This window comes from Mixophyes fleayi, chromosome 12 (assembly GCF_038048845.1).
Source record: "Mixophyes fleayi isolate aMixFle1 chromosome 12, aMixFle1.hap1, whole genome shotgun sequence".
NCBI classification, from domain to species: domain Eukaryota; kingdom Metazoa; phylum Chordata; class Amphibia; order Anura; family Limnodynastidae; genus Mixophyes; species Mixophyes fleayi.
The window spans coordinates 77,038,006-77,063,411 of record NC_134413.1 but is presented as its reverse complement, the minus strand read 5'-3'; the positions used below and the strand labels follow the sequence as shown (position 1 = coordinate 77,063,411).

Genomic DNA, 25,406 nt, shown 5'->3' with positions numbered 1-25,406 from the left:
TATATAACGATTATTGCTACTCTGATTTTTATTTCCTAAAAAATTTAATAAACTATATCCTCAATAAAATGTGTTTTGCTTATCCAAAAACCTCATTAATTGCCATAATTTTCCTGTATTAACAAGAACTGTTGTGGGAATCATTGACGGACAGCAAGTGAACAGCGACTCCTGGTGGCCAAATGAGGGACTACATGAAAAGATTTGCAAATTGATTTAATTCGCAACAACAGCACGCAGTACCGCAAGGTATATTGCGCAGGAAGTGTTTGCCTGCCTGACAGTCGTGCAAGAGAAAGGACATGGTATAGAATAACAAGGTGATTTTGGGGGACATTTTCAATAAACAAATAAATGTCAAAACATTCTAAATATAAAGCATATATTGTACATTAATTCCCTGCTACTACAATTTTGCATTTGTGTTTAAAATAGGCGATTATTCAGTATTCCTACGTTATGGGGCTCCCTTTGGAGACATGGGAAATTCATTTTAAAAAGGCTTCATATAATATACTGCAGAGTCGATCAAACTGAACATTAGAGTTGGTGCATCTATTGTTCTCTGATTTATTGAACAAAATCAGATATATGGCAGCAAGAATGGGATAACTGATCCTTATGGCAAGCACAGAAAGTGCAGACTGAGGAGTCATATTTTTTTCCTATGTAGATTGTAAGCTCTTGTAAACCAGAACCACTTTGAATCTTATTTGCCATTTGTAAATCCTACATTTTATGTGACTAATTACTCCACAATGTTTACCATTGTTGTCCTAGGAATAGGCACACAGCTATTCTCCAGCTTTCCGTCACGTAGGCCAAACCCTTAAACTGGCTCGCTATTATCGAGGATTTATTAAGCACCAACATATTCCACAGCGCTGCACAATAGTTGGAGGCTGCAAGACAATTGGCGCAACAATAGCTCCAAAATAAGAGGGATAGGGGTCTCTGTGTAATTCCAGAATCTAGAAAGTTGGAGCTTCTGCAGAAATGGGTGGACTTTCAACAGGTAGTGGGCATTTTTGGGGAGGATCTGAGCATTACTAGAGTGCAAGTTTATAATCTCTACAAAGAACAACACACTTTGTTCCTGTGAACATTCGGGGACACAGATAAATAATCTTTAACACAGTACAGTCCTTATTGGTCCAGAATAGTCTCCTCCGCATAGGGTGATTAGATACGATCTTTACATATGTTTATGTACTAAACACTCATATATTAAACCGCTTATATATTGGGTTCAAGTGGCACCACTGTAACGTCCAACATGTTTTGTGTAAATATACAGAGAATCCATATTGAAAACTTTTCCACCTCTGTATTCCTCACTTTTATATCCTTAAAATCACCGAACAGAAAACGAATGGACAATCCCAGATTGGTAGACTTTATTTCACATTGAGGTGTATCGTGCGTTCATGAATGACAAGTTAGTAAATTAGGCTGCAGACGTGTCTCTGGCTGTGCTCATGTTGTCTGATCAATGTTATAAGCTCAGGGGTTAGACACGGGGGGGCTGTATACACTAAATATAAATCAGGGGGGGGGGGGCTGGGGACACAAAAACAATTAACAGGCGAATTGGATGATTTCTCTAACGAAACTGGAGGGGGCTGATCCTCAGGCCGATTACATCTTTCCCGATTTCCGTCACCTAGGAAAACGGAGAACGAGAAATTAAAACGATTTACCCCTTTACATCAAGTCCTGAACCATATAGTAAACTAGTCCTGTTTATGAACGTGGTACAAAAATCATCTAATGACAAACAAGACGAGAGCTTAGTAGAACTCTAAGGAGTTCTTGTAATGGGTTAAAAACAGGCTCGGGGAACCTGTGTCATCCGAGCTGCTGTGGAACTACAAGTCCCAGTGGAGCGATTCTGCTGGGTCTTGTAGTTCCACCGTATGCTGGAGAGCTACAGGCTGCCTTATGTCTGGGTACAGCACACTGGGAACATGGTGCAGTATCATTGGCTATCTCAGCCTCTTCCACCTACCGTGGTTGCCCGGCAGATCTGTCCTTTAAACTCCGGACTGTAGCAGGCACCACTCAGCGGGCACTTCTCCACCGGCTTCCCCCGGTAGATGGGCCTATACGAGGCGGCACAGATGTCGAAGGGGTTATGCATGTCGTAGTTGAGCTGGTAGGTGTCGATGAGGTTCTTCTCGCAGGCAGACAGGATTTTGCGGGTCTGTTTTAGGAGCACAAAGGGCGGTCAGCAAACAGAATGACCCTCCCCCCCAGAAGTGTACTTTAAACTCCCCAACCAGCAAAGCACTGACCTGCTGTGCCACCTCCGGCTTTGGTCCCAGCTCCAGCAGACGCCTGGCAAACGTTGCCGCGGTTTTGAAGTTTTTGAGTTTGAAGAAGAGGTTGAGAGCGGTCCTGAGGACCAGGATCATGTGGACCGGCTGCAGGTTGGAGTGTGTGAAGTAGGCTGCCATCTGCAGGGATCACAAAAAGGCATTAAGAGGAGAATACTGCCCCCTACTGGGGCGTCACACTGATTACATCTCTCTAGTTACGTGGTATCCTTGAAAGGCCAGTAAAGCCTTGATTAAATATTCTCAACCTCATCATAAACTCACAGATATGCTCCGCATAGTTTACCCTACCTGTTGGTCTATTATCTAGTTACAGCCTATCCTGTGTCTTGCCTCATTCGGCTTTCCACGTCCGTCAGACTCTCCTGTACAACTCTATTTCCCTCGCAGATACATCTCCTATGACGCCGTCTCTCCTGTGCTCCTCTGCTCCATCTTACTCACCTCACAAATGCGCTTCTGTTGCTCTAGGGTGTCTTTGGGAAGTTTCTTTCGTTCTATTTCCATGGCCAACCCCACAATATACTCTCTGCAAATCGTGATCAGCTGCTGGGCCTGAAACGGAAAGTCAATTCAAGATTAAAATAACTTCTCGCAAAAAAGGCCTAGACTTTATTGGGTGTGATATGTGCAAATAGTCCAGGTGGGAAGGAAGACTCCTTACCTCCGAGATCTCCTGCTTGTTGTCCACCACCAGAAGAGGGATACTGAGAAGGATCAGGCGGAATTTCTCGACGGCCTCCTCAAATTTTCCGGACGTGGTCAGCTGGTAGCAGACCTGTAAGCGCTGGATCAGGTCGCTGAGCTTCAGGCCGACAGCGGGAAGTCCGTTCTTCAACCCTGTGTCCTTCCTGTAAAGGCATCGAGAACCATGCAAAGGTGATTGGTCCTCAAAGATAGGTGGACCTCTTAAAGAAACGTAATTCCACCAGACAACTGACATCAAACAACCAGGACTACAGATCTTCTCCAAGGACTGCTAGACAATGTTCCAACGTGCAGAAAGGACAGCCGGAGAAGAGGACAGCCGGAGAAGAGGACAGCCGGAGAAGAGGACTTACCAGTTGCGCTGGGGAAAACTGTACATGGCAGGGAGCCCTGGAAGAGCCTGGTAGGTGCCTCGTCCCCTGGAGAACGTGTGTAGGAAATGATGCTTATATGCACCGAAGTTCACCACTCCCACCTGGTCGTGGAGAAGCTGAGAAGAAATTGTGTTACCATCAAGTCCTAGAAGTCCAGCAATTTAAAAGGCTCAAGAGTATGGGCACTTTCCCCGCGCTCATGGTATGATCGGTCCAAACTGCATTCACTGCTCTGTAAACCGCTTAACCAGCCCCGTCTACGGAGTTCATGGTGCACTATGGAAGATTACACACAAGCGTCCACTCCTCACAGGTCTTGGAATCGGGGCAATCTGAAATGATGGCACGTCCACACCCAGCGTGTACTATAAACACTTGTGTGTATCGCTGGTGTGCCCTTCATACCTTACATATAGGATAAGAAACCCTATATACAGTACAAGCAAGCAGCAGGGGAAGTGCCCATGTTGAAAGGTCATATAAGACAACTCGTGGCCAACTAACCCGCATTGCTGTTTCAAAGGAGCCGGCCAGGATGTGATCAACAGGGAGCTGAGAGTTGTTGCACCAAGCCTGTAGCACAGAAATGCTCTTATAAGTAACAGCAATCCACAAGACATACTAACCTCAGAGAATCAACACTTGGTCAAGTCAATGGTCTCGGCCACGACTTGGTCAAGTCAATGGTCTCGGCCACGACTTGGTCAAGTCAATGGTCTCGGCCACGACTTGGTCAAGTCAATGGTCTCGGCCACGACTTGGTCAAGTCAATGGTCAAACTCATTGAAAGCTGAAGTAGGAAGGGGGCCTTACCTGTGCCGGGCTACTGCCTTTGGTGGGTGGTACAAAGAACCCGTCTTCTCCTGACCCAGATGGACCAGAGGGAACATCCTGATAAACAAATCACAGGGTTAGCAGAACGGATGAAGATCCTGTGGACAATACAACTTGCCACCTTGAGGAATCAGGTCTACTCACCAGCTCAGGTGGAAGATCCAAATCTTCTTCCACGTCCCATCCACCTCCTTCTTCTGGTCCTTTGCTGGGAGCATCGTCTCCGAATGTATCACCAGCATCCACAAAGCCATCTGGAAAGAGATGACAACCCAATGAAGTTCAAATCCTTACGGACCATCAGATGGAACGTCAAATACAAGGAGCTTCACTCACCTTCATCCAACTGGAGCTCAGCATCCTCTCCCCACCCTTCTCCTCCCACAGTGTCCACATCGATATCTGCCGCCATCGCTCCTTTACCTGTGTTGGTACAGAAATAGTGAAGACTCAACTTGCATTCAAATAAAAGCAGGTAAAAAAGATTTAACAATTATATTAGCCATATAAGCTTAATATAATGGGGAGCTGCTTATGATGTCTTCTGAAGGAGGTTCGCCAATGACAATAAACAAGCCTCAAGAGACGATTGGCCAATGATCAACGGTTATCGGTATAAATGATAATCTTCCTTGGACCCTTAAAGAGTCCAAGCTAGCTCCTAGATTTGTCCTACTAATTCCTGATTGATTCTACCTATGTCTGCTCTACAAGAATACTTACTTTTACTTGCAATGGTTCCCTCAAAGAAGCCTTTGGACATTGTCAGCAGAGGCCAGTTGGTGTCCAACGGCATGACCGGAGGAGGGGGAAGCAGAAGCTTTGCATCTGGGTCGACCTCAGGAATCTATTGAATGTGAGGAAACACTTATAGGATGAATGACAGTTTCCAGAGCAGACCAACAATAACCTCAAAATTTATGTAGCTGGGAAACTCCAGATTATTGTCGTCATCACTCTCACTACACACTCAATCGAAATTATAGTATACTATAGGCTGGAATTCAATATAAGGGCCACTACAGAGTGTTGGGTATATGCCCTGCCTCCCGGTGGCTGGATACTAGGGAAAAGTCGAGTCCTTCTTGGACAATTAATTGCAACCTTGAGGTGGACCTGGGCTCGGTCATCTGCACCTATACTCCCACACAATGTGTCCACATGGAGCTTACAATTTCTTTTTCTAGGTCAAAGGTCTCTCGCAGACTTTCTTCCTCGTCGCTGATGCCATGGGTTGCAGCGGTGAGATAAGCCAGAGATTCTGTGGATGAAACAAGTTACTTAATCCGGGAAGACGCTCAATGAAGGATGAGAGTGCGAATAGACGGAATAAGTGTGACCATACTCACTTTGTCCGCAGTTCTTGAGAATCTTCACTCTCTCGTCTACATCACCCAGGTACAGAGCATTCTGGTACTGGCCGCTCATGTCCTTACGTATCTCGGCTGAAAACAAAGACCCAAATTTATACCTATTCGATGTAAATTATGGAAACAACAATATTAAATCAGACAACGGCAGCAGAAAATGAAAATGATTGTACTTCTCCTTTTGAGGCTGTGAGGGGCACAGACTGTGGGTTATGTTTTACCCCTGGGAGAAAGGGCAGTTGAAAAAAAAGAAAAGGCCTGCCAAATTGCTATCCTGATCCAGTGGGAGATCGACAAGAGGAGACACTGCGACCCAGTGTGTTCGGCACAACTTCCAGGGTCTAGACCACAGTCCTCAGAAACCTCAAATTCATTTGCTCCTGTAGACAATTCCTTTTTTTTTTCTGATGGAGGATCTAGGTCTGGAGGATCGTGTTGAAACAGAGGTCCAGGAACCACATGGAGGTTAACAAGGTCGGCAATAATTTGGGACAAAATGGTCCCACCATGTGACTCCAGGTGCTGGATAATAAAGCTAGATTGGCCTTTACCTGGATATTATTAAAATACAGAACAATGAGATCCTGACATAGAACCATCGCCATAGAAGCTTTGATCTTGGCGACGACTGAAAGCCAAAAATGAGACGGAAAGTGAGCTTCTTGGAGAGAAAAGCAGAGAAAGCCCTGGTGGTCCGAACATCTGAAGGTAGAGATCCTTGATATAGAGGGACAACAGAAATTCCCCTTTCCTCATGGCCTGAGTAAGAGATGAAAAAACCAGTTCAGAAGAAGATCTGAAAAGGATTAATTGAAGTCCCTGATGGAGCACTTACCAACTTTGGTGCCCCAGTAGTCATGAGGGCTTGTCGCTGCCACTAGCTTTGAAGAGTTTGCAATTAGGAGTCCAGAAGGGCTTCTTATTACACTGTGCTGTTTCCCTCTCCTGGGAGGGCAGAGAGACCTTGGAGGTCCTCATTTGGGTTTATTCTTAGAAAGGAAGGAACTCCTAAATATAGCGTAGCGTATTCTTAATTATCTTCTCCAGTCTTCTAATCAAGATTTGAGCCAGAGGTATCCCGTCAAATCTCTTTGTGCCACCACCAAACTGGCCGAGGATCTTGCCACTAGTCTAGCGTAAACAAGGGACGCGCACCTCTGTGTAGAAGGATGCAATCAAGATATATGAGGTTTTAACAGCGCTCCTGCGATTGATCCTGCACTCTCTTCCGGCCAAAGTCTCAAGGGGACGCCCCTAGAAAATCAAGATCGCTTTATCTTGCAAAAAAACATTGGAGAGGCGATGACTTGACGTCGATTCGGTATACACTGCGGTGCATCTCATGGCTTCAGGGATACTGTGGTGATCAGGATAGAAGGAGGTCAAGGCTGCAGGTTCACATCATCACCCAATGCGGACATGGGCAAACTTGACCGGTGACTGAGGCTGGGAACAGAGGTTGGAGTATTGGACTGCAGGGAATGAGAGCGCTCTGACCAGAGTCCAGAGACAATGAAAGTTGTCCTTCAAAATTGTAAGAATTTTTTTTTAAATAAAAAAATGTTTAAATGAGGTCTAGAGCTCTGGAGAAGGAGCCGAAGAAAATATTGGTTATACGGCTGGGGAGCTGGAGTCAAGTCTCGTTTATGTCCTGCTATAAAACGTAGCCCTTCTCGTGCGTCACCCAACCGCTGAAGGAGAAAGGCTAATCGGACGTGAAAATACAAAACAACAAGACAGTCTTGCTTCAGCTTACCGATCTTCATCATCTTGCGCAGTTTCTCCAGGTTGCCGGTGATGAGGTAGAGGAAGGCCAGCTTCTCGAAGTTCTTGGTGCGCTGGTAGCACATTTCCACAATCTGGTGGTTGCCCTGCAGCAGAGCCACCTCTCCTAGTTTCTCCCAGCAGTTCTTATCGTCCAGGGCCTTCGCCGCTTCAAGAGCGATCTGGAACAAGAGGGGAGCAATCAGCGATCGAACCAATTGTTAGCAGAACACGTTGTATTGGCCGCTGTTACGAGATCATAAGTTGGAATTTGTGTAACGAGAAAAACTACAGGAAACTTGGTCAACACCTGAATCTGCTACATCATGGAGCTTCCTACCTCGATGTTACCGCACTCTAGAGCCAGGCTGAACCGTGTCTTCTCGTCTTTGACAAAGTGTAGTGCCACCTCAGGGTAACCTTTCTTCTGCAAGTAAGCGATAATCGACTGGCCCACCAGCTTGGCATTTCTCACCATGTGTAGTACCTGAGAACAGATGGCATTAAAATTTGATTATCAGTTATCTAACTGGACTTACTAATAGCAATGGAGAAATCTAAAGGGATTAAGAGTGGACACAGAAGACTATACTTTATGAAGCCTTGTTTTGTCATGACCGTGGCAGAAGTTACCCTCTACGTAAAAAGAAAAAAAGTTTTATGTTCTAGTGGGACGTTGAACCCAAAAGAATTAGGCAGTCGAAGGAAGCTCTATAGAATACGGTAGACTATGGTAAGATTTCCACGGTACAACGAGAGTAAACCGACAAGCCCACCTACCTCATCATATTTCCTGTTGATCAGAGCCAGCTTGAACTTGAATTCCGTTGGGTCGATTGTAAGCACCCGCGGGCGACATTCACGGTCCAGGCAATAAACATTATTACCCTTCACGCGTGTGATATAAATGGGAAGATCAAGCGTCCGGATGATACCGTGATCACTGAAACAACACACAACACAAATTATAATTACACGGTAAAGACAGTTATAATCTTGGGTCAGAGTGGTCAACCTCCAGAACATCTTTAATATGTTTTAGATATAGGTTTTAATTCTGCAGTAGATAACACAAATCAAATCATTTACAGTACCCGGTGGTGAGCGCGTATTTGATGTGGTTGCTGGTTGTGTAGATGAACACACCGCTCTCGTCCCACGCTCCGCTCTTCACGCGGATGTTCTCGTGGATGTTACACAGCGATTCCAGCTTCCTGTTGCAAATCATGATGGCTGCGGGCGGAGAAGCGGAGTCAGTGTTTGAGAACATTATTAATCATTACATCACAGCCCGGTCTGCGGACAGCGACACCGCCCCCCGGTCTGCGGACAGCGACACCGCCCCCCGGTCTGCGGACAGCGACACCGCCACCATAGCCTAGACGCACAAGACGGAACTTCCTGGGGAGTCACTGAACGCTCTGCATCACTGCACAGGACACTGGGTGCCACATGTATTAAACAGTAGGTGGGATACTTACCATGTTTAGCCAAGAGCGCCACGTGAGACATGTCGGAGGACCAGATCACATATTTCACTTTGGAGATTTTCACCGATGCCAGAGTTCTGCAAATAAACAAGCGATATGATCAGACAGAGACCGATAAAGGTGATAAACAGGGAGCCTAAAAATTCTTAATGCCTGCAGCCTTCAACGTCAAACGCCATTTGTTCATTTTCGGTGGCCAGTTTCTGGTTTTGATTCCAGCTCATTGGCCGATGGAGCCAACCAGTACTAGATACACAAACTGTAAGACCGGTGGACAACGCATACGTTAAGCCATTACCGTTTCTGCTGCACATCAAACAGGGTGATGGAGTCCGAGTCGCGGAGAAGCAGGTTCCCGGTGCCGGAGTAGAAGATCTCGTCGCAGTTTGGCACCTGTACCTTCTTGGTGATCTCGTTCTTCAGGTTCTTGATGAGGATCTACGGTGGAGACAAAAGGGGAGCAGACCGGTTATGAGGTGTTTAAAACAAAGGGTTGTAGAAAATATTCCTTGTAAATCTAGATGCGGGAACATTACGTTACTCACTGAATGCATGCGATCCAGGACGGCAAATCTGTTTCGAGCCACCCACACGGCGGTCAGACCAGAGGAACGCTTGCCTTCCGGGGCTGTGAACGAACCAGAACAGTTATCAATAATGTAGAACATCGGCAGCAAACCCAGTCTACGCCATGGACAATAGTTACGTGCTTTGCCTTCAGAAACACATGATTGGGGTCGTATAATAAAATTGGTCTTGTGCCATAAAAGAAAAAATAATTGGGCCCAAACCAGGCATCTTGTGCTTATTCTACAATGTAGTTCCCAATTGAAAACTTTATACTGGGTACCACAACTTACTGGAATAACTTCTAATAATTGATATAGGACTTCTACCTGAAAATAGCCATTGAAAACAAAGAAACAGACTGTTGCTTACATAGGACAGATTAGTCACTTACTCACAACCTCTCATGACAACATCTACAATCATGGAAACAAACTGTGGACTTTAATTCACAACATATTGGCCAAATGGCTGCCATGTGCAGACTGTTACAGAGTCTTCAGCTGCCATTTTAAGGCATAAGGTACCGTGTGTACTTAGCCAACTGCTTAACTCTTACCATCGGGATTCTGGGAGTCCGAATCCTTGGGAATGGTGTACAGGTCATAGGTGCTGTTCTCCAGGTTGCTGGCCCTCTACATAGAAAAAAATAATAATAAAGAAATGAAAAATAAAACTATCGGTTATCCTGATCAACAGTAGAATTGTTCAGATGTCAAATGGGACCAATGCAGCGACCTGACAAAGTCATCTTCCAACTGCGTTAATTAGGCCCCAAATTATTTGGACAAACGCGTGGAGTCAAACAGACGCAGATCTGCTGGTGTACGGGCCGCTGTAGTTAAAAGGATAATCTCACCGTGCAAAGCAGTACAGCGTTCTCAGCCGGGTTATACGACATGCTGAACACTGGGAACTTGGAGCCACTGTACACAGGAAACAGAGTTAAAATCAGACCTAAAATGCTATAAATTGCTCACATATTACCTGTCAACCAATCACCAAGGCTGTTACCAACATACCATAGTTTAGCTGCAGACATCTGCTATCGTTGTCAAGATTGCACTAAATAGATTAAAGGTAATTGCTGTTTGGCTGTGGTTTTAGGGTTGATTTTGGACCTAAATACAAACTTATTAAATGAGCCAGCATCTGAAATACTCTGCACTGCGCACCAACTTGCCGGTGGCTGACAATTACGTGCTGCAGCGTAGATGTTACATTAAACTGGAAAAGACAATCTGGACTGCGCAGCTTAAGGCGGTCCCCTCTTTTAGACGGGACGTGTATCTCACCTCCTCAGCTGCATCACCGCTAAATCCTTGGAGCTGTTGAAGTCCAACTGGCGGAGGAACCGGTCCTTCACGTAGTACAAGATGTTCCCGTGCACGGCATAGGCGGGACGTTCCCGCTCCAGCTTAAACACAATCATTCCTCCATCGTGGCCTGTCAGGAAGAGGTTACAAATTAGGTCTGTGCGATATAGAATTCAAAATCCAAGCACATCTCTAAGAGTAACTCTAGAATATGTCCACAAGTGTGAATTGCCCATGAACATAAGCTTCATGACGGATGTGTGAGAACACAGTCTACAAGCGGAGTAAAGGTTGTCGTCGGAAAGAAAACCCACTTACAGGAGCTGGAATTGAGGATAGCTTAAGTTGCATTTTACCTGCTGCAAATAGGTTAAGGTTGGGGTGGGCGGCCAGAACCCAGAAACGGTCATGGTCTCTACGGAAGGTTTGGACACCCGTTCTAGGAAGAAACAGCAGAACACATATTAATGCCCTTAATATGGCTTATTTTTTTTGTTCCATATATTTTCGAAAAAAAGATAAGAGCAAGAAGCAAATAAATTAATGTCCACCATGGTACAAACCCACCGCTTGATTACCAAGACGCCGCCCGCATTCTCCGTCACGGTAGGATATCAGCTGGTGTAGTAATTGTCACCCGGGCTGAGAAACTCACCGACCACTCACCTCTTAGACATGTCCCAGACACGGATGCTCTTGTCCTCCGAGTTACTCAAGATCAGTTCCTGGCGGGGGTGGAAGACAGCGCATGAGACATTGTTGTAATGTCCACGGCAAGTGTCCACTTCCCAGGCCTTGGACTCTGCACAGAGAAGACAAACACACGATTAGATGCACTTGTTGGGCAAGTCGATAAAAACGAGATTTTTGTACTTCTGTTAAATCTTTTCATCTGTGACTGTAGGGGGACACAGACTGTGGGTTATGTTTTACCCCTGGGAGGGAAGGCAAGTCCTACTCCTCCCTAGTTCACAAATAGCCTAGTAAGGAAACAAGAAAGAGAACAGCAAAAACAAACAAAAACAAAAAAATACTCATTTCTGGATGGATTGGTCTGTGACCCACTATAGCATCATAGAAAAGGATTGATTGCTAAATACAAACATCCCCTTTTCTCCTTCAGCAGTAGAATGTCCCTAAAGGAGTGGGGAGGAACGCGTATCAAAGAACAACCTGGGGGTAATAGGGAGGAGGATAGAAGTCTGTTCTTTATTTTCTAGTGTCCTGTTCTACCTGTAAAACATAACCCACAGCCCGTGTCCCATGTTCTACCTGTAAAACGTAACCCACAGCCCGTGTCCCATGTTCTACCTGTAAAACGTAACCCACAGCCCGTGTCCCATGTTCTACCTGTAAAACGTAACCCACAGCCCGTGTCCCATGTTCTACCTGTAAAACGTAACCCACAGCCCGTGTCCCATGTTCTACCTGTAAAACGTAACCCACAGCCCGTGTCCCATGTTCTACCTGTAAAACGTAACCCACAGCCCGTGTCCCATGTTCTACCTGTAAAACGTAACTCACTGCCCGTGTCCCATGTTCTACCTGTAAAACGTAACCCACAGCCCGTGTCCCATGTTCTACCTGTAAAACGTAACCCACAGCCCGTGTCCCATGTTCTACCTGTAAAACGTAACCCACAGCCCGTGTCCCATGTTCTACCTGTAAAACGTAACCCACTGCCCGTGTCCCATGTTCTAACTGTAAAACGTAATCCACTGCCCGTGTCCCATGTTCTAACTGTAAAACGTAACCCACTGCCTGTGTCCCATGTTCTAACTGTAAAACGTAACCCACAGCCTGTCTCGCCCTACTGCTGAAAAGGAGAAATTACATTTAAAACAAGCTTATCTCGATGCATATTGCCACTGAAATCACATGCAGGCCCCTGACACCATAGTATATTCTGATATCATTTCTATATTAAATAAGAAAATACTTTAAATTTGCATTTTACATCAGAATCACACAAGAAGCTGAGCGGATACAATACAACTAGTAATCTACTGCTCAATTAGACATGTAATAGAAGAAAAGAGACGGACGGAGCAGTTAGAAATGACCATTGGAGGTCCAAGCTGTACTATCCAGAAATGGGAGCGATAAAAGCCTACTGTGCTGGTATTCATCAATGCTGGAAGAAGTTCAATCTCTACAATATTATATCTGTCGCCCAAAAGGTTTCTCACCCAAACCAATTATAAGCTCTTGTGAAACAGACACCTCTATACTTCAGAGTGTAGGTTAAAAACTGGACATAGATATTTGGGAATACTGCTAGTGGGTGAGGGGAGATGGTGTCATAACTAATGGCCAGCCGCTAGCTAAAAACTACATCTCCCAGCATGCTCTGCTTGCTACTGGTGAAATACCAAAGATTAAATTACTTTTTACCATAGGAGCAAAAATTTAGAAACCTAAATGGAAGTAGTGGGGCGGTTAAGAAATGCAAGGAGCGGAAGCCAGGAAACTGGGAAAGAATAGCACAATAGACCTTAATTCCAAGCAAAAATCACATGCACTAGGTAGAGAGGAAGTGGGATAAAGAGCACCGACTGCTAATCAGGAAGCCGAGAACTCTATTACATAATATATCACTGCAATGTTATTACACTCGGAAGAGAGAATTAAGTGTTACTGAAAACCAGCAATCTCAAGAAGATTTCAAAATCTAATAATGTGGAGGATGGCAAGTTATCTAAATACAGCCAATCACTTCACTGGGTACCACTGGCGTACTACAAGTCCCAGCATGCTTTGCTGGGATTTTTAGAGGGTCGGCATTGAGGCAACATACTATTTAACAATTATTGTTTTCTAGGTCGACATGAGCCAGAGACGTCAAAAGATTCCAGTGAAACGATTGGCTGCCTGCACGGTGGGAAGGCGACAGGAATTCAGTAAAGGATCTGGGTTCAAGTCACTGTGTCCAGAGGACATAGTTCAGCAGACAGATTTAAAATGAACGCTGCCCCTTGTGGACGAAATGTGTAATAAAAAAAAGTTGCAAACATAGAACTATTAAAAGAGGACAAATGGTATATAAAAAAAAAATAAAAAAATAAAAAGGTAGTGGTTTTATAGCTTAAGAGATGATGACAGACAGGGTGGGATAAGTGCATATCACTGATTGACACACATTAGACTCGTCATCTCAATCTGAATGGATCTCAGGGTGGCTGATAGAGAATCTGGAACTGTTTCAGGGATATAAGAAGCTTTATAGACAGGATGTGCTCATTCAAAGCTTCCTGTTACTACCATATTGCATAAAAATTGAATCTAGCTGGTAAGCCATAATGTATTATATTTTGCAATATATTTAATATCAAAACATTTTGGGCAGCTCCATCCGTATCCTGCAGGTGGCGCTGTTGTCCATGATGGGACGCTCTTGCCTACTGAGGTCCCTGATTTCTAATCCCCACCCAGTGAAATACAATAGAGTTGTCAAGAGTCTATCTGGTGCATACACACAGATCTTTCTATCACAGATTATACTGGGATCAGTAACACTACAGTTCTCTGCACCACACACACATGCTACAGAGGGCAGCAACACATGCGGGGTAGACACCTCTGGTAAGGTCTATGGAGAATGGACCTGTAGTGGGCAGAGGAGAGTCTGGAAAACAGATACAAACGTCATATTATTACCAATTTGTCTCCACCATCACCAGACACCGCTTCTATTCCGCCCACAAGATTACTAATCAAGCAGCTTGTATCCAAGAGGAGCACACCGATGTATTTTAGTCGGTGGTAGTGTAACTTTAAACACACCAACACCTACACACAGTGGAAGAGCCATTGTTTGGGCTGAACCAATATCCATGAGATTGCCTTGTTGTAGGCTGCATCCACGGCCTGCGCGGTCAGTAGTTCCTAGGATGCATTCTTAGGATTATTGGTTCGTCCCACAGAATAGCCACCTGAACCTCGTATAAGCGAGAGGGCACTTTCCTGGCCAACACCAGGAACCCGCCTCGACCTCATTCATACACGGTTGGGGTATAATTGGCAAACATTCTCGCATTTAATGGACCGTTCACTCATATGCCATTTGCATGCATGGTATTGGAATGAAATGTGCACTAAAGGATAGAGCGCATGAAAATCCTTTTTGCCATTTACTGTCCATTCTACATTCATATATAGTCTCAAAGTATAGAACAAGGCAATATCCAGCCAGACTACAGTGTATTCAATGAAACACACCATCGGAGCCGGACAAACACAAGAACTACTTCTCCAGGGTGAGGAAACTCTATACAATTGTCACACTCTATTTATTTGCTCAGGAACAAAGTTGTTTAAACTCCAAGAAAGCATTTTGGAGAAAAAATTAAGAACACTAGAAAGTTTAGTGACATCCTCAAAAATAGCGCTGGGACACAACAGCCAGAGAAGCCTAGGAAACTGTCCGCTGGCTTTTTACTTTGGTCACTCAACCCAAGTATGTAAAGTAGACTATAGCTTCGTCCCACCTGATAACCCACTATCCAGTCCTATTAGACCCCCCATCCAAAGGAGCAATATCTTAAACTGGTCATGTAGACTACATCCGGTTCCCAGTCTAGAGTTCTAGACATTACATTGTCGCACAAGGCTAGTGGTTAGTGCATAACCCCAGGTGTCAGCAGTCAACTTACCGTTCATCCTCCAGATCTTGACCTGCCGATCATCTGCCCCGGACACGATGAGAGGCATGGTGGGGTGGAAAGCTGCCCAATTCACACCACGGTCATGTCCCTAATGGGAGCATAAAAAAAACCCTACGTGAGTGACTGACCTATGAATACTTAATATCGGTGATAAACAGGGGCGATGAACACTACTTTCACTAAACGGGTCGCGCCCACCGATGACCTCGCTGGCTTCAACGTTAAGGTCACCTACATTCAATACTAAGCCCCCAATACAGGTTGGGTAGATGCAACCATAAGCAATACCTCCAGAACATGCTTCACCACAGCATCCGTGGTCCCAAACAGGTCCACCCCGGTGATTCCACGGACGTCGGACTCCACCGCTCCCGGTGAGAGGTTCTTCTTCCGTAGGCCTTTCCGGGAGGAGAGCAGGGGAGAGACGGTTAATGTACAAAGACCGTTTTGAGAGGTTTACTCCTCCTTGCAGCCGCAAACGCTGCAAGGTCAGAACGGACATGTTCAACAAGAGACTGGAGATTGCCTATCCACATTACAATTTTACCATGTCCCTCTATCTCCCTGGCTAGTAGAAGACTCGCTGACCCTTTCTCGGAAACCGCTATTGTTAATAAATTCATTCTAATAATACTCCACTTACCACCAGTTAGAGAATTCAGAGAGAGTGACATTGGTGCTCAATCCAACAGCCAAGAGCTCACATTCAGATGACTTGATACCAGATTCTAAATTTGTCAGTCTGCACTTCGTAAATGATGGAGAACTTGGGAGTGGGACCCTACTGAATCGATAGAGCAACCACCTGTGCGTGTTTTGACCCACAGCTCACATGATTAGGGAGGTGTTTGAACCAATCAAGGTTGACCATCTCAAATGCAATCGATTTCATCAAATTACAGAAAGAATATAAAAATACATTATTGTACAAGCGGCACAACAGAAATGACAGACATAGGACCGGTCTGTTTGGAATGCAGGCATCTTGGCTATTCCTGTAGGCTTCCCCCCCCCTTATCTGTCTCTCTTGATGGATGAACAGAACTTGGAACCCAAAAGATGGTGGATGAGGAGCACGTGAGCGGAGACATGTTCTGCTAGACACCGCAGGAGCATGGATGGAAAATGTCTGTGACTGCACAAATAAAGAGGGCAGGAAGGACACTTAGGATGGACCAGTGATACTCTATAAACTTGGAAGGGTGGGATGGAAGTAGATTAATAATTAGATAACATGGTAATTGCAGGGGTTACAAGTTAGGCATGCACAGGTTTAAAGTCCACGGCACAGAAAAACGGATTAGTTCAGATGAACAGAGTGGCTGGTGTAGACATGTGCATGATGTGAGATGTGGTATTTAATCTAAGATCAGTCCCCACCCCTCCTCCCCGACAGTATATATCAGGCCCAGCCAAACTGTGGAGCTCCAGGTGTTGTGAAACTACAAGCCCCAGCATGCTTTGTCAGTAGATAGCCAGCCAATAGCTGTCTGGGCATGCTGGGACTTGTAGTTTCACACCACCGGAGAGACGACGGTTGACCAGTCCTGGAGTATATAAACCAATCCTTATTGTGCGATCTGGGACTTCCTATGATGTCACCTTATCTGCTGCAAGTGACAGGAAATACCACATACCCAACCCAGAACTACTGTACAAACTAGATTATGACTTACATCTATCTGTGGTGTCCTTTTATATGCTACTCGGACAATACATTGTATACTTTTTAAAACAAAAACAGACTGCAACGGAAACCCAGCCGCGGGCAGCCGCATTGTGGGCGGAACCTATATTCACGGAGGAACCGGTGACACAGCTGGGGACGCCACTCTGTGCGACACACCACTGCCTCAGTAAAGTCCCTGGCTGGCTATGATGAACCGAGTACATTCTCCTGAGTGTTGGCCCCGCCCACAAAATGGCTACCTCCGCCAAGTGTTACAAACGAAAGCACTGGACATAAGTATCAAGATAAGTAGAGAAATACGGATTATACAAACACAGCATATATGCGTTATTAAAATTTCACATAGTATAGTAACAAAGAGCTCTTGTATTTTATTTATAGGCAGAGTAGATGCGTTATATCCCTGCGGTTAGTATCGCCAGCGAGTGCTTCCTGCTCTTGCGGCGTGGAGTTTAGTAGGCGACATGCCCTGACATAACATGCGGCTGGCGAACAGTAAAACAGGCAACATGCTTGGAGAGTTACATGGACGTTAATGGGGAGGTAGACGGCAGCGATAGATCCGGAGAAAGGGGGGGGGGGGGGGGGGGGAACAATCCCTCCAAGTTCACGTGGGCAGACGGGAGTATGAGGGAGACGGGCCGGAGATCGGTCCCCTCTCAGCCACAGACTCCCATCGGACTGGTCGGATCTGCCGTGCGCTTTACAAATAGCAGGCAGAGCCCCACTCAAAACTGCAGGAGAGAAGTAACCGAGTAGTGCGATCAAGGCATGGCTTCGCTGGCATCTAAAATAAAACCTAATACTACATTCGTCTCTCTAGTTGTTGAACTACAAGTCACAGCATTAAGATATTTTGAATGAAGCGGCCTAGCTACCCGTAAGCACAGAATGAATCGCGTTCTATCGCTGGCCATCAAAACCTTATTAGCTTCAACTAATATGTATATTAATGACTGTCCTAATTGTGCATCTGCAATAGAATTATCCACCTTCCAGTAGTTCCATTGTTTATTTAGTTGACCCTCGATACCTCAGAAAAGCTCAGATTTCTCCATTGGGTTCAACTGAATGCAGAAGGGAGTATTACCTGAAGGCGGAGTTCCCCTTTAATTTGTTGCCTTCTGAAACTTTACATATCTACAAGCCAAATGATAATGTTAATATTGACTATGATTACAAGAATGCCTAATGAGAGCGGGGGAACAGTGCCTCTAGTGTTCAGAGATGGTACAGAACTTGCTACAAGCCCTACTCCGATCAAGCGTATAAGACTACATTTAATTGAAAAATTTGCACTGAGCCATAGTCCTCGATCGGCAATTAGCTGCTAGCGCAAGTCTGACATGGGGATAACTTTCATGTGGTCGCCAGCATGAGAATATACGAAGGACTATCCCTAGTGAACGGATAGGCTACCTCCTCATGAATTAGTGGCTCATCCAAAAAAATGGCCGCCAAACTGTGCGTGTAGGCGACCGTATGCTTTTACCCGTATTCTTTGCCAAACTTTATTTACAATCCTTTGTCTGCTCTCTACGGACAGCCATACTGAACTATCTAGGAGGATCCCCTGTCCCACGACTTTCAGCTACCGCAGTTTTGAGTGGGCCGCTGCGCCGCGTCGGACCCCCTCGACCTGGGCAGCTCACCAGAAATATCCCAAACGCGCACCGTCTGATCCAAGCTGGCGGATACTACCAGGTCCTCGGACGGGTGGAACTGAGCGCACATCACATAGTGGTTGTGACCGGTCAGGACGCTGCGGAAGGAAGAGAGAGACGGTTTAAACATTGAACCAGTTATCAAAGGCCAAGTTCAAGTATCCACTAGTAAAGAACGATCGATCCCGTTTTATGGCACATCATGAAAGTTTTTGTACAAATGTTTACCAGACACAGGTCCGAGACTGCCAGTTCCAAATACGGATGGTCTGATCGTCGGACGCGCTGAGAATCCACGGGTACTCCTGCAAAACAACCGGTTTGTTATCCATTACTATAATATTCTGCTTGGGAACCGTTATTGATAGACAGACAATGGATTGCAGAGAATAAAACAGCAACATTAAGGGACCACGATATCTGCAGAACACAAGTTAACGATGAGAGTGAGAAACCATCAGGATCCTATTTATTGTGTCACTTTTGTGTGTTTGAATAATTTTACGGATTAAAACGCGCTTTCAAACACGCTTCTCCGCTGAAGCACAAACGGAAGGAGTTCCCTATTTTAAGCATAAGTTGAAGATGTCACAACCCCTCTATCGCTGTTCTCCCTCCCTCAAAGCAGGGACCCTCCCTGTATGTTTAAAAGCCTTGCTAAGTAGAAGAATTAGCCTTTGAAGTCAGAACAGTTGCCTACAAACTGTCATCATCAAGACCACACAACTGATTGTTTCATAGAGAGTAATGAATCCAGTGATCCATGATATACTTCATCCCAAAATCCATAAAACAATGCGATTGGCTCCTTCCGTTTGAATTAATCAGAGTGCTGGAACTTACATGATGAAAGAAGGTGGTGCGGATATAATCCAGGTGACCCAACAGGGTGAAGAGACAGCGCCTGAGCTTGTAATTCCAGACCTGAAGAAACGAGAGATATACAGATATATTTTCTATAGTCACGAATAAGACATATTGTACAAACCGCTCGCTCTCTGCAAAACGCACCAAGCTAAACCATACATTGAACTGGAGAGCAATGTACACACAATGCCAGACATCTCTAGTTCAGCCATCATATGTGGACGTTTGTTACCTTAAATAAGTAAACCTATTTACCTTAATTTTGTAGTCATCTCCGCCGGACACGAACAAGGGTTGTTGCTTGTGAAAATCAATCCCCCGAACAGGGCCTAATATACAGAAAGGACAGTAGAGAAGTCATGGCGACAGCACGTAGCACACTCGTTAGTACAGATCATCCCAGAGAATGCTCTTACCGTCATGCTCGTCAAACTTGTCTATGAGAGTGCACATGCGGTAATCCCACAGCTGAATAACGCCATTGTGCAGGCTGGTGAGGACCCAAGGCCTCTTGGGATGGAAGCTCAACCCTAAGGGGCAACAAATAAAGGATTTCGACATTCAGCATAAATTGTATAGGGCAACACTAGTCTTTTCATTAAAACCCTTCTCCCCAATATGTGACTTGGGAACAACAGCCAGAAACTACGGGGGACAATTTATGTGGCTAAACAAATTCCACAACCCGGCTGTGTGTTCAACCAAATTCCTTATCAGTCCTGATCATATGAGACTTTGATTGGACCCATATATATATATATATATATATATATATATATATATATATATATATATATATATATACAGTCAATCAGTTCTAAAATGATCTAATTGGAATGAATCGCAGAGTTTATAGGCAGTTTCAGACAACATGGGGTGTCAAATCAGTGTAGGTAACTAGTGAAGTCTGGGGGGGATCTTCGTTCTTCAAAGGAGGGACTGGGATTTTGTTAACATGGGGTGATAAATCACTGTAGGTATAGAAGGGTATCTTGGATGCCAGAGCAATTCTAGGGTGTCAGAAGTATGCAGTCAAATGATTGAAGCAGGTTGGGTGGGGGTCCTTGTCAACAGATTAGGACAACAAACCTCTACACATGAGCAAGGGAGATTGGAGGTGACCAAAGGGTACCAGAAGAGGGCTATTGATTAGTATTAATTTTTCTGGATCGATAAACTGACTTAGATACAGTAGACAATCCCCTACTCATTCAATGCCTTCGTTCCTCTGTCCTTATTCTACGTTGATTCTCACTGTATCTCCCCAGCTGCTCAGTCATTGTCTCTATTTCAAGTTCTACCTCCTCCCCAATCCCTCTACCAGGTGTAGTACCCCAGGGTTCAGTACTGGGAGCCTTATTCTCTTTTTATGAAACACAATCAACAGGTTTGGTTTTCAGCACCATTTCCATGGTGACGACACCCAAATCTACACCTTGTACCGTTATATCTCTCCTTTCACGGTCTTGCAGCGGTCTCCTCCGTGATTGCCTCTGTCTACTGCAGACTTCATCTGTCCAAAGTCAAGCTCCTTGTGGACCCTTACAGCAACCCCCCATCTGAAACCTCAGTCCAGTTATGCTGGGGTTATATTTAATTCTAACCTGTCACCCCCTCCCCCCATATCATCACCACCATTTATATAGCGCTACTAAATCAGCAGCGCTGTACAGAGAACTCACTCACATCAGTCCCTGGCTCATAGGGCTTACAATCTAAATTCCCTAACACACAGACAAACAGACTAGGGTCAATTTGTTCGCAGCCAATTAACCAACCCAATCCCTTGCACAATCATATCACCTTCTCTAATGACACCTCTGCAACATTCACTCTCAGTATTTCCCACCTCAGCTACTGTAACCCCCTGCAATTGTCCTTCTATTAGCCGGACTGGCGATTTATCCTGACTGCTGCTATATTGCATTACAGGATACTCCCTCCAACCCCCAGATTGTACAACGCTCTGGACTATGTGGGTGCAATGCAAAGGATAATTATTGGGGTGTCTGCAGATAAGTGGGTGCAGCCTCAGTGAACAGAATGAAGGGGGTGAATGACCCTGGATATTGGGGAGGGGTCCTGTATACAGGTCAGACAGGCCCAGCAGGAGCCCCAGTCACATACAGGTATCCTCCCAGCAGGCACTGCGCCATGGCGCCCCTATTTATCTCCCTCCTGGCGCCCCCATACCTTTCACCCGGGCAGACTTGGTCTCGAACTTGGTCAACATCTCGGGGCCCGGCTGTCTCTCTCCTCCGCCGCCGTCACACGTCAGCCTGACTCCCGGAAGTGCCGCGTTGGACTCCGCTGAGCTCCTCCCACGCATGCGCAGCAGCAGCAGGTCCTCCCGGCTACCAGCGAGACCTGACCAGAGCGTCTCCTCCGGCGTCCCGCTGGTACTGCGCATGCGCCGGGAACCTCCGGTCCCGCTGCTACTGCGCATGCGCAGGGAACCTCAGAGCCAGACAGTGTGATTAGCATAAAGATGGATAAACTTAAAGCAAAAAAACAAAATAAACATCAGTGTAAACTTGATCATGCACATAAAATGCAATACAATAAAACATACTCCAGGGCCACTGTGAGGTGGTGCACATCCTCATCAGGTGTTATAAGTCTGATATCTAGCTCTATATATATATATCTATCTCTACACATATATATCTATCTCTATCTCTCTCTCTCTCTCTCTATATATATATAAACATGCTAAAATATTATTATAGATGCCATTTGTGATAATAAATCACTTTAGGTTTCTGATACAGACAGTAATTGTTATTGGACAATTATTTAGGTAATTATTTTGAGGCAATCCCTTCATTGCCCGACTACCAGAGATCCCATTGTCCTATAGATTGTAAGCTTGCGAGCAGGGTTTTCTTACCTCTCTGTCTGTATGTATTACCCAGTATTGTCTTATCAGTGTTTGTTCCCAATTGTAAAGCGCTACGGAATTTGCTGGCGCTATATAAATAAATGTTGATGATGATGATTAGGATCAAATTTTAAACTAGATTTTTGTACGGGAAATCTATTGTCATAACAAGTTTTGAAAGAACAACATCCTGCAGTTCTGATGGAATTTAAATTGTTGCAAAACCATCTGCATGGCAAAGATTTAGTTTAAATAAATGCAAGTGAAAACATACTAGGATGAGAAGTGTAATTAACTAATTTATTTATTTTTGACTTTTCAATATGTACAAGAGTAACTTTAGATGCAATATTATACGTTTCCATATACATAACAATGAGGAGGTAGTTTTGCATCTTTGTAATGACAATCTCACACTCACAGATTCAACAGAGCTCAAATCTGTGGATGGCAGAACCACACCAAGGAATACGACTTGGCGTTGGGTTATCTAAAAAACTATTTTAATCTCATATAAAACATACCCAACGCCAAGTCGTAATCATTGGTGTGATGCCACCATCCACTGGTTGAATGATGTATAAACTTGATGTGAGTACATTATAGTTTCATCAATAAGTATATATATTTGGATAATACACAGTAGTTTGGGAATTAATTATTAATTTAACCGCTGACTTTTTCTTTTTTAATATATTTTGATACAAGGTGAAGGATTGTGGTGTTTCTTCCGTTAGACAGCAGCGTATCCTATCTCCCAGTGTCTCTATCCCCCTTTTTTTTTATCCCTTTAATACTTTTGACTGTTACAATCACATACCCCTCTGCCCCGCCAGCTTTGCTCTCACATGCCCCTCTGACCCCCCCCCAGCTTTGCTCTCACATACCCCTCTGCCCCCCAGCTTTCCCTCACGTGCCCCTCTGCCCCCCCAGCTTTGCCCTCACATACCCCTCTCCCCCCCAGCTTTGCTCTCACATACCCCTCTGCCCCCCCAGCTTTCCCTCACGTGCCCCTCTGCCCCCCAGCTTTCCCTCACGTGCCCCTCTGCCCCCTCAGCTTTCCCTCACATACCCCTCTTCCCCCCAGCTTTGCTCTCACATACCCCTCTGCCCCCCCGCTTTCCCTCACGTGCCCCTCTGCCTCCCGCTTTCCCTCATGTGCCCCTCTGCCCCCCCAGCTTTCCCTCACGTGCCCCTCTGCCCCCCCAGCTTTCCCTCACATACCCCTCTGCCCCCCCCAGCTTTGCCCTCACATGCCCCTCTGCCCCCCCAGCTTTGCTCTCACATGCCCCTCTGCCCCCCCCAGCTTTGCTCTCACATACCCCTCTGCCCCCCCAGCTTTGCTCTCACATACCCCTCTGCCCCCCCCAGCTTTGCCCTCACATGCCCCTCTGCCCCCCCCAGCTTTGCCCTGACATGCCCCTCTGCCCCCCAGCTTTGCTCTCACATGCCCCTCTACCCCCCCAGCTTTTCCTCACATACCCCTCTACCCCCCCCAACTTTCCCTCACATACCCCTCTGCCCCCCCCAGCTTTGCTCTCACATACCCCTCTGCCCCCCCAGCTTAGCTCTCACATACCCCTCTGCCCCCCCAGCTTTGCTCTCACATGCCCCTCTGCCCCCCCAGCTTTGCTCTCACATACCCCTCTGCCCCACCCAGCTTTGCCCTCACATGCCCCTCTGACCCCCCAGCTTTCCCTCACATACCCCTCTGCCCCCCAGCTTTGCTCTCACATACCCTTCTGCCCCCCCCCCCAGCTTTCCCTCACATACCCCTCTGCCCCCCCAACTTTCCCACACATACCCTTCTGGCCCCCCCAGCTTTCCCTCACATACCCCTCTGCCCCCCCAGCTTTCCCTCACATACCCCTCTACCCCCCCAACTTTCCCTCACATACCCCTCTGCCCCCCAGCTTTGTTCTCACATACCCCTCTGCCCCCCCAGCTTTGCTCTCACATACCCCTCTGCCCCCCCAGCTTTGCCCTCACATACCCCTCTGCCCCCCAGCTTTGCTCTCACATGCCCCTCTGCCCCCCCCAGCTTTCCCTCACATACCCCTCTGCCCCCCCAGCTTTGCTCTCACATGCCCCTCTGCCCCCCCCAGCTTTCCCTCACATACCCTTCTGCCCCCCCAGCTTTGCTCTCACATACCCCTCTGCCCCCCCAGCTTTGCTCTCACATGCCCCTCTCCCCCCAGCTTTGCTCTCACATACCCCTCTGCCCCCCCAGCTTTGCTCTCACATACCCCTCTGCCCCCCCCCAGCTTTGCTCTCACATGCCCCTCTGCCCCCCCCAGCTTTCCCTCACATACCCCTCTGCCCCCCCAGCTTTGCTCTCACATGCCCCTCTGCCCCCCCCCAGCTTTCCCTCACATACCCCTCTGCCCCCCCAGCTTTGCTCTCACATACCCCTCTGCCCCCCCAGCTTTGCTCTCACATACCCCTCTGCCCCCCCAGCTTTGCTCTCACATACCCCTCTGCCCCCCCAGCTTTGCTCTCACATACCCCTCTGCCCCCCCAGCTTTCCCTCACATACCCCTCTGCCCCCCCAGCTTTGCTCTCACATACCCCTCTGCCCCCCAGCTTTCCCTCACGTACCCCTCTGCCCCCCAGCTTTCCCTCACATACCCCTCTGCCCCCCCAGCTTTGCCCTCACATACCCCTCTGCCCCCCAGCTTTGCTCTTACATGCCCCTCTGCCCCCCCCCAGCTTTCCCTCACATACCCCTCTGCCCCCCCAGCTTTGCTCTCACATACCCCTCTGCCCCCCCAGCTTAGCTCTCACATACCCCTCTGCCCCCCCAGCTTTGCTCTCACATACCCCTCTGCCCCCCCAGCTTTCCCTCACATACCCCTCTGCCCCCCCTGCTTTGCTCTCACAT

At 46.4% G+C, this 25,406-nt stretch overlaps 1 protein-coding gene across 1 annotated transcript; it reads right to left on the bottom strand.

Moving 5' to 3' along the window:
- Positions 1-1,382: 1,382 nt before the first annotated feature.
- On the bottom strand, positions 1,383-21,979 carry COPA (coat protein complex I subunit alpha). Its single transcript, XM_075192293.1, has 33 exons — positions 21,838-21,979; positions 20,061-20,174; positions 19,900-19,973; positions 19,621-19,701; positions 19,006-19,082; positions 18,766-18,875; positions 15,712-15,821; positions 15,412-15,511; positions 11,426-11,561; positions 11,116-11,198; positions 10,739-10,889; positions 10,303-10,369; positions 10,003-10,078; positions 9,422-9,504; positions 9,175-9,314; positions 8,868-8,953; positions 8,481-8,619; positions 8,167-8,329; positions 7,727-7,873; positions 7,379-7,568; positions 5,602-5,697; positions 5,425-5,513; positions 4,976-5,099; positions 4,589-4,675; positions 4,397-4,506; positions 4,232-4,309; positions 3,923-3,991; positions 3,398-3,534; positions 3,001-3,187; positions 2,781-2,891; positions 2,295-2,456; positions 2,009-2,203; positions 1,383-1,663 (listed from the first exon to the last, which is right to left on the bottom strand). The coding sequence occupies exons 1-33, from the start codon at positions 21,971-21,973 to the stop codon at positions 1,604-1,606; spliced, it is 3,768 nt and encodes a 1,255-aa protein (XP_075048394.1). The 5' UTR covers positions 21,974-21,979; the 3' UTR covers positions 1,383-1,603.
- Positions 21,980-25,406: the final 3,427 nt, after the last annotated feature.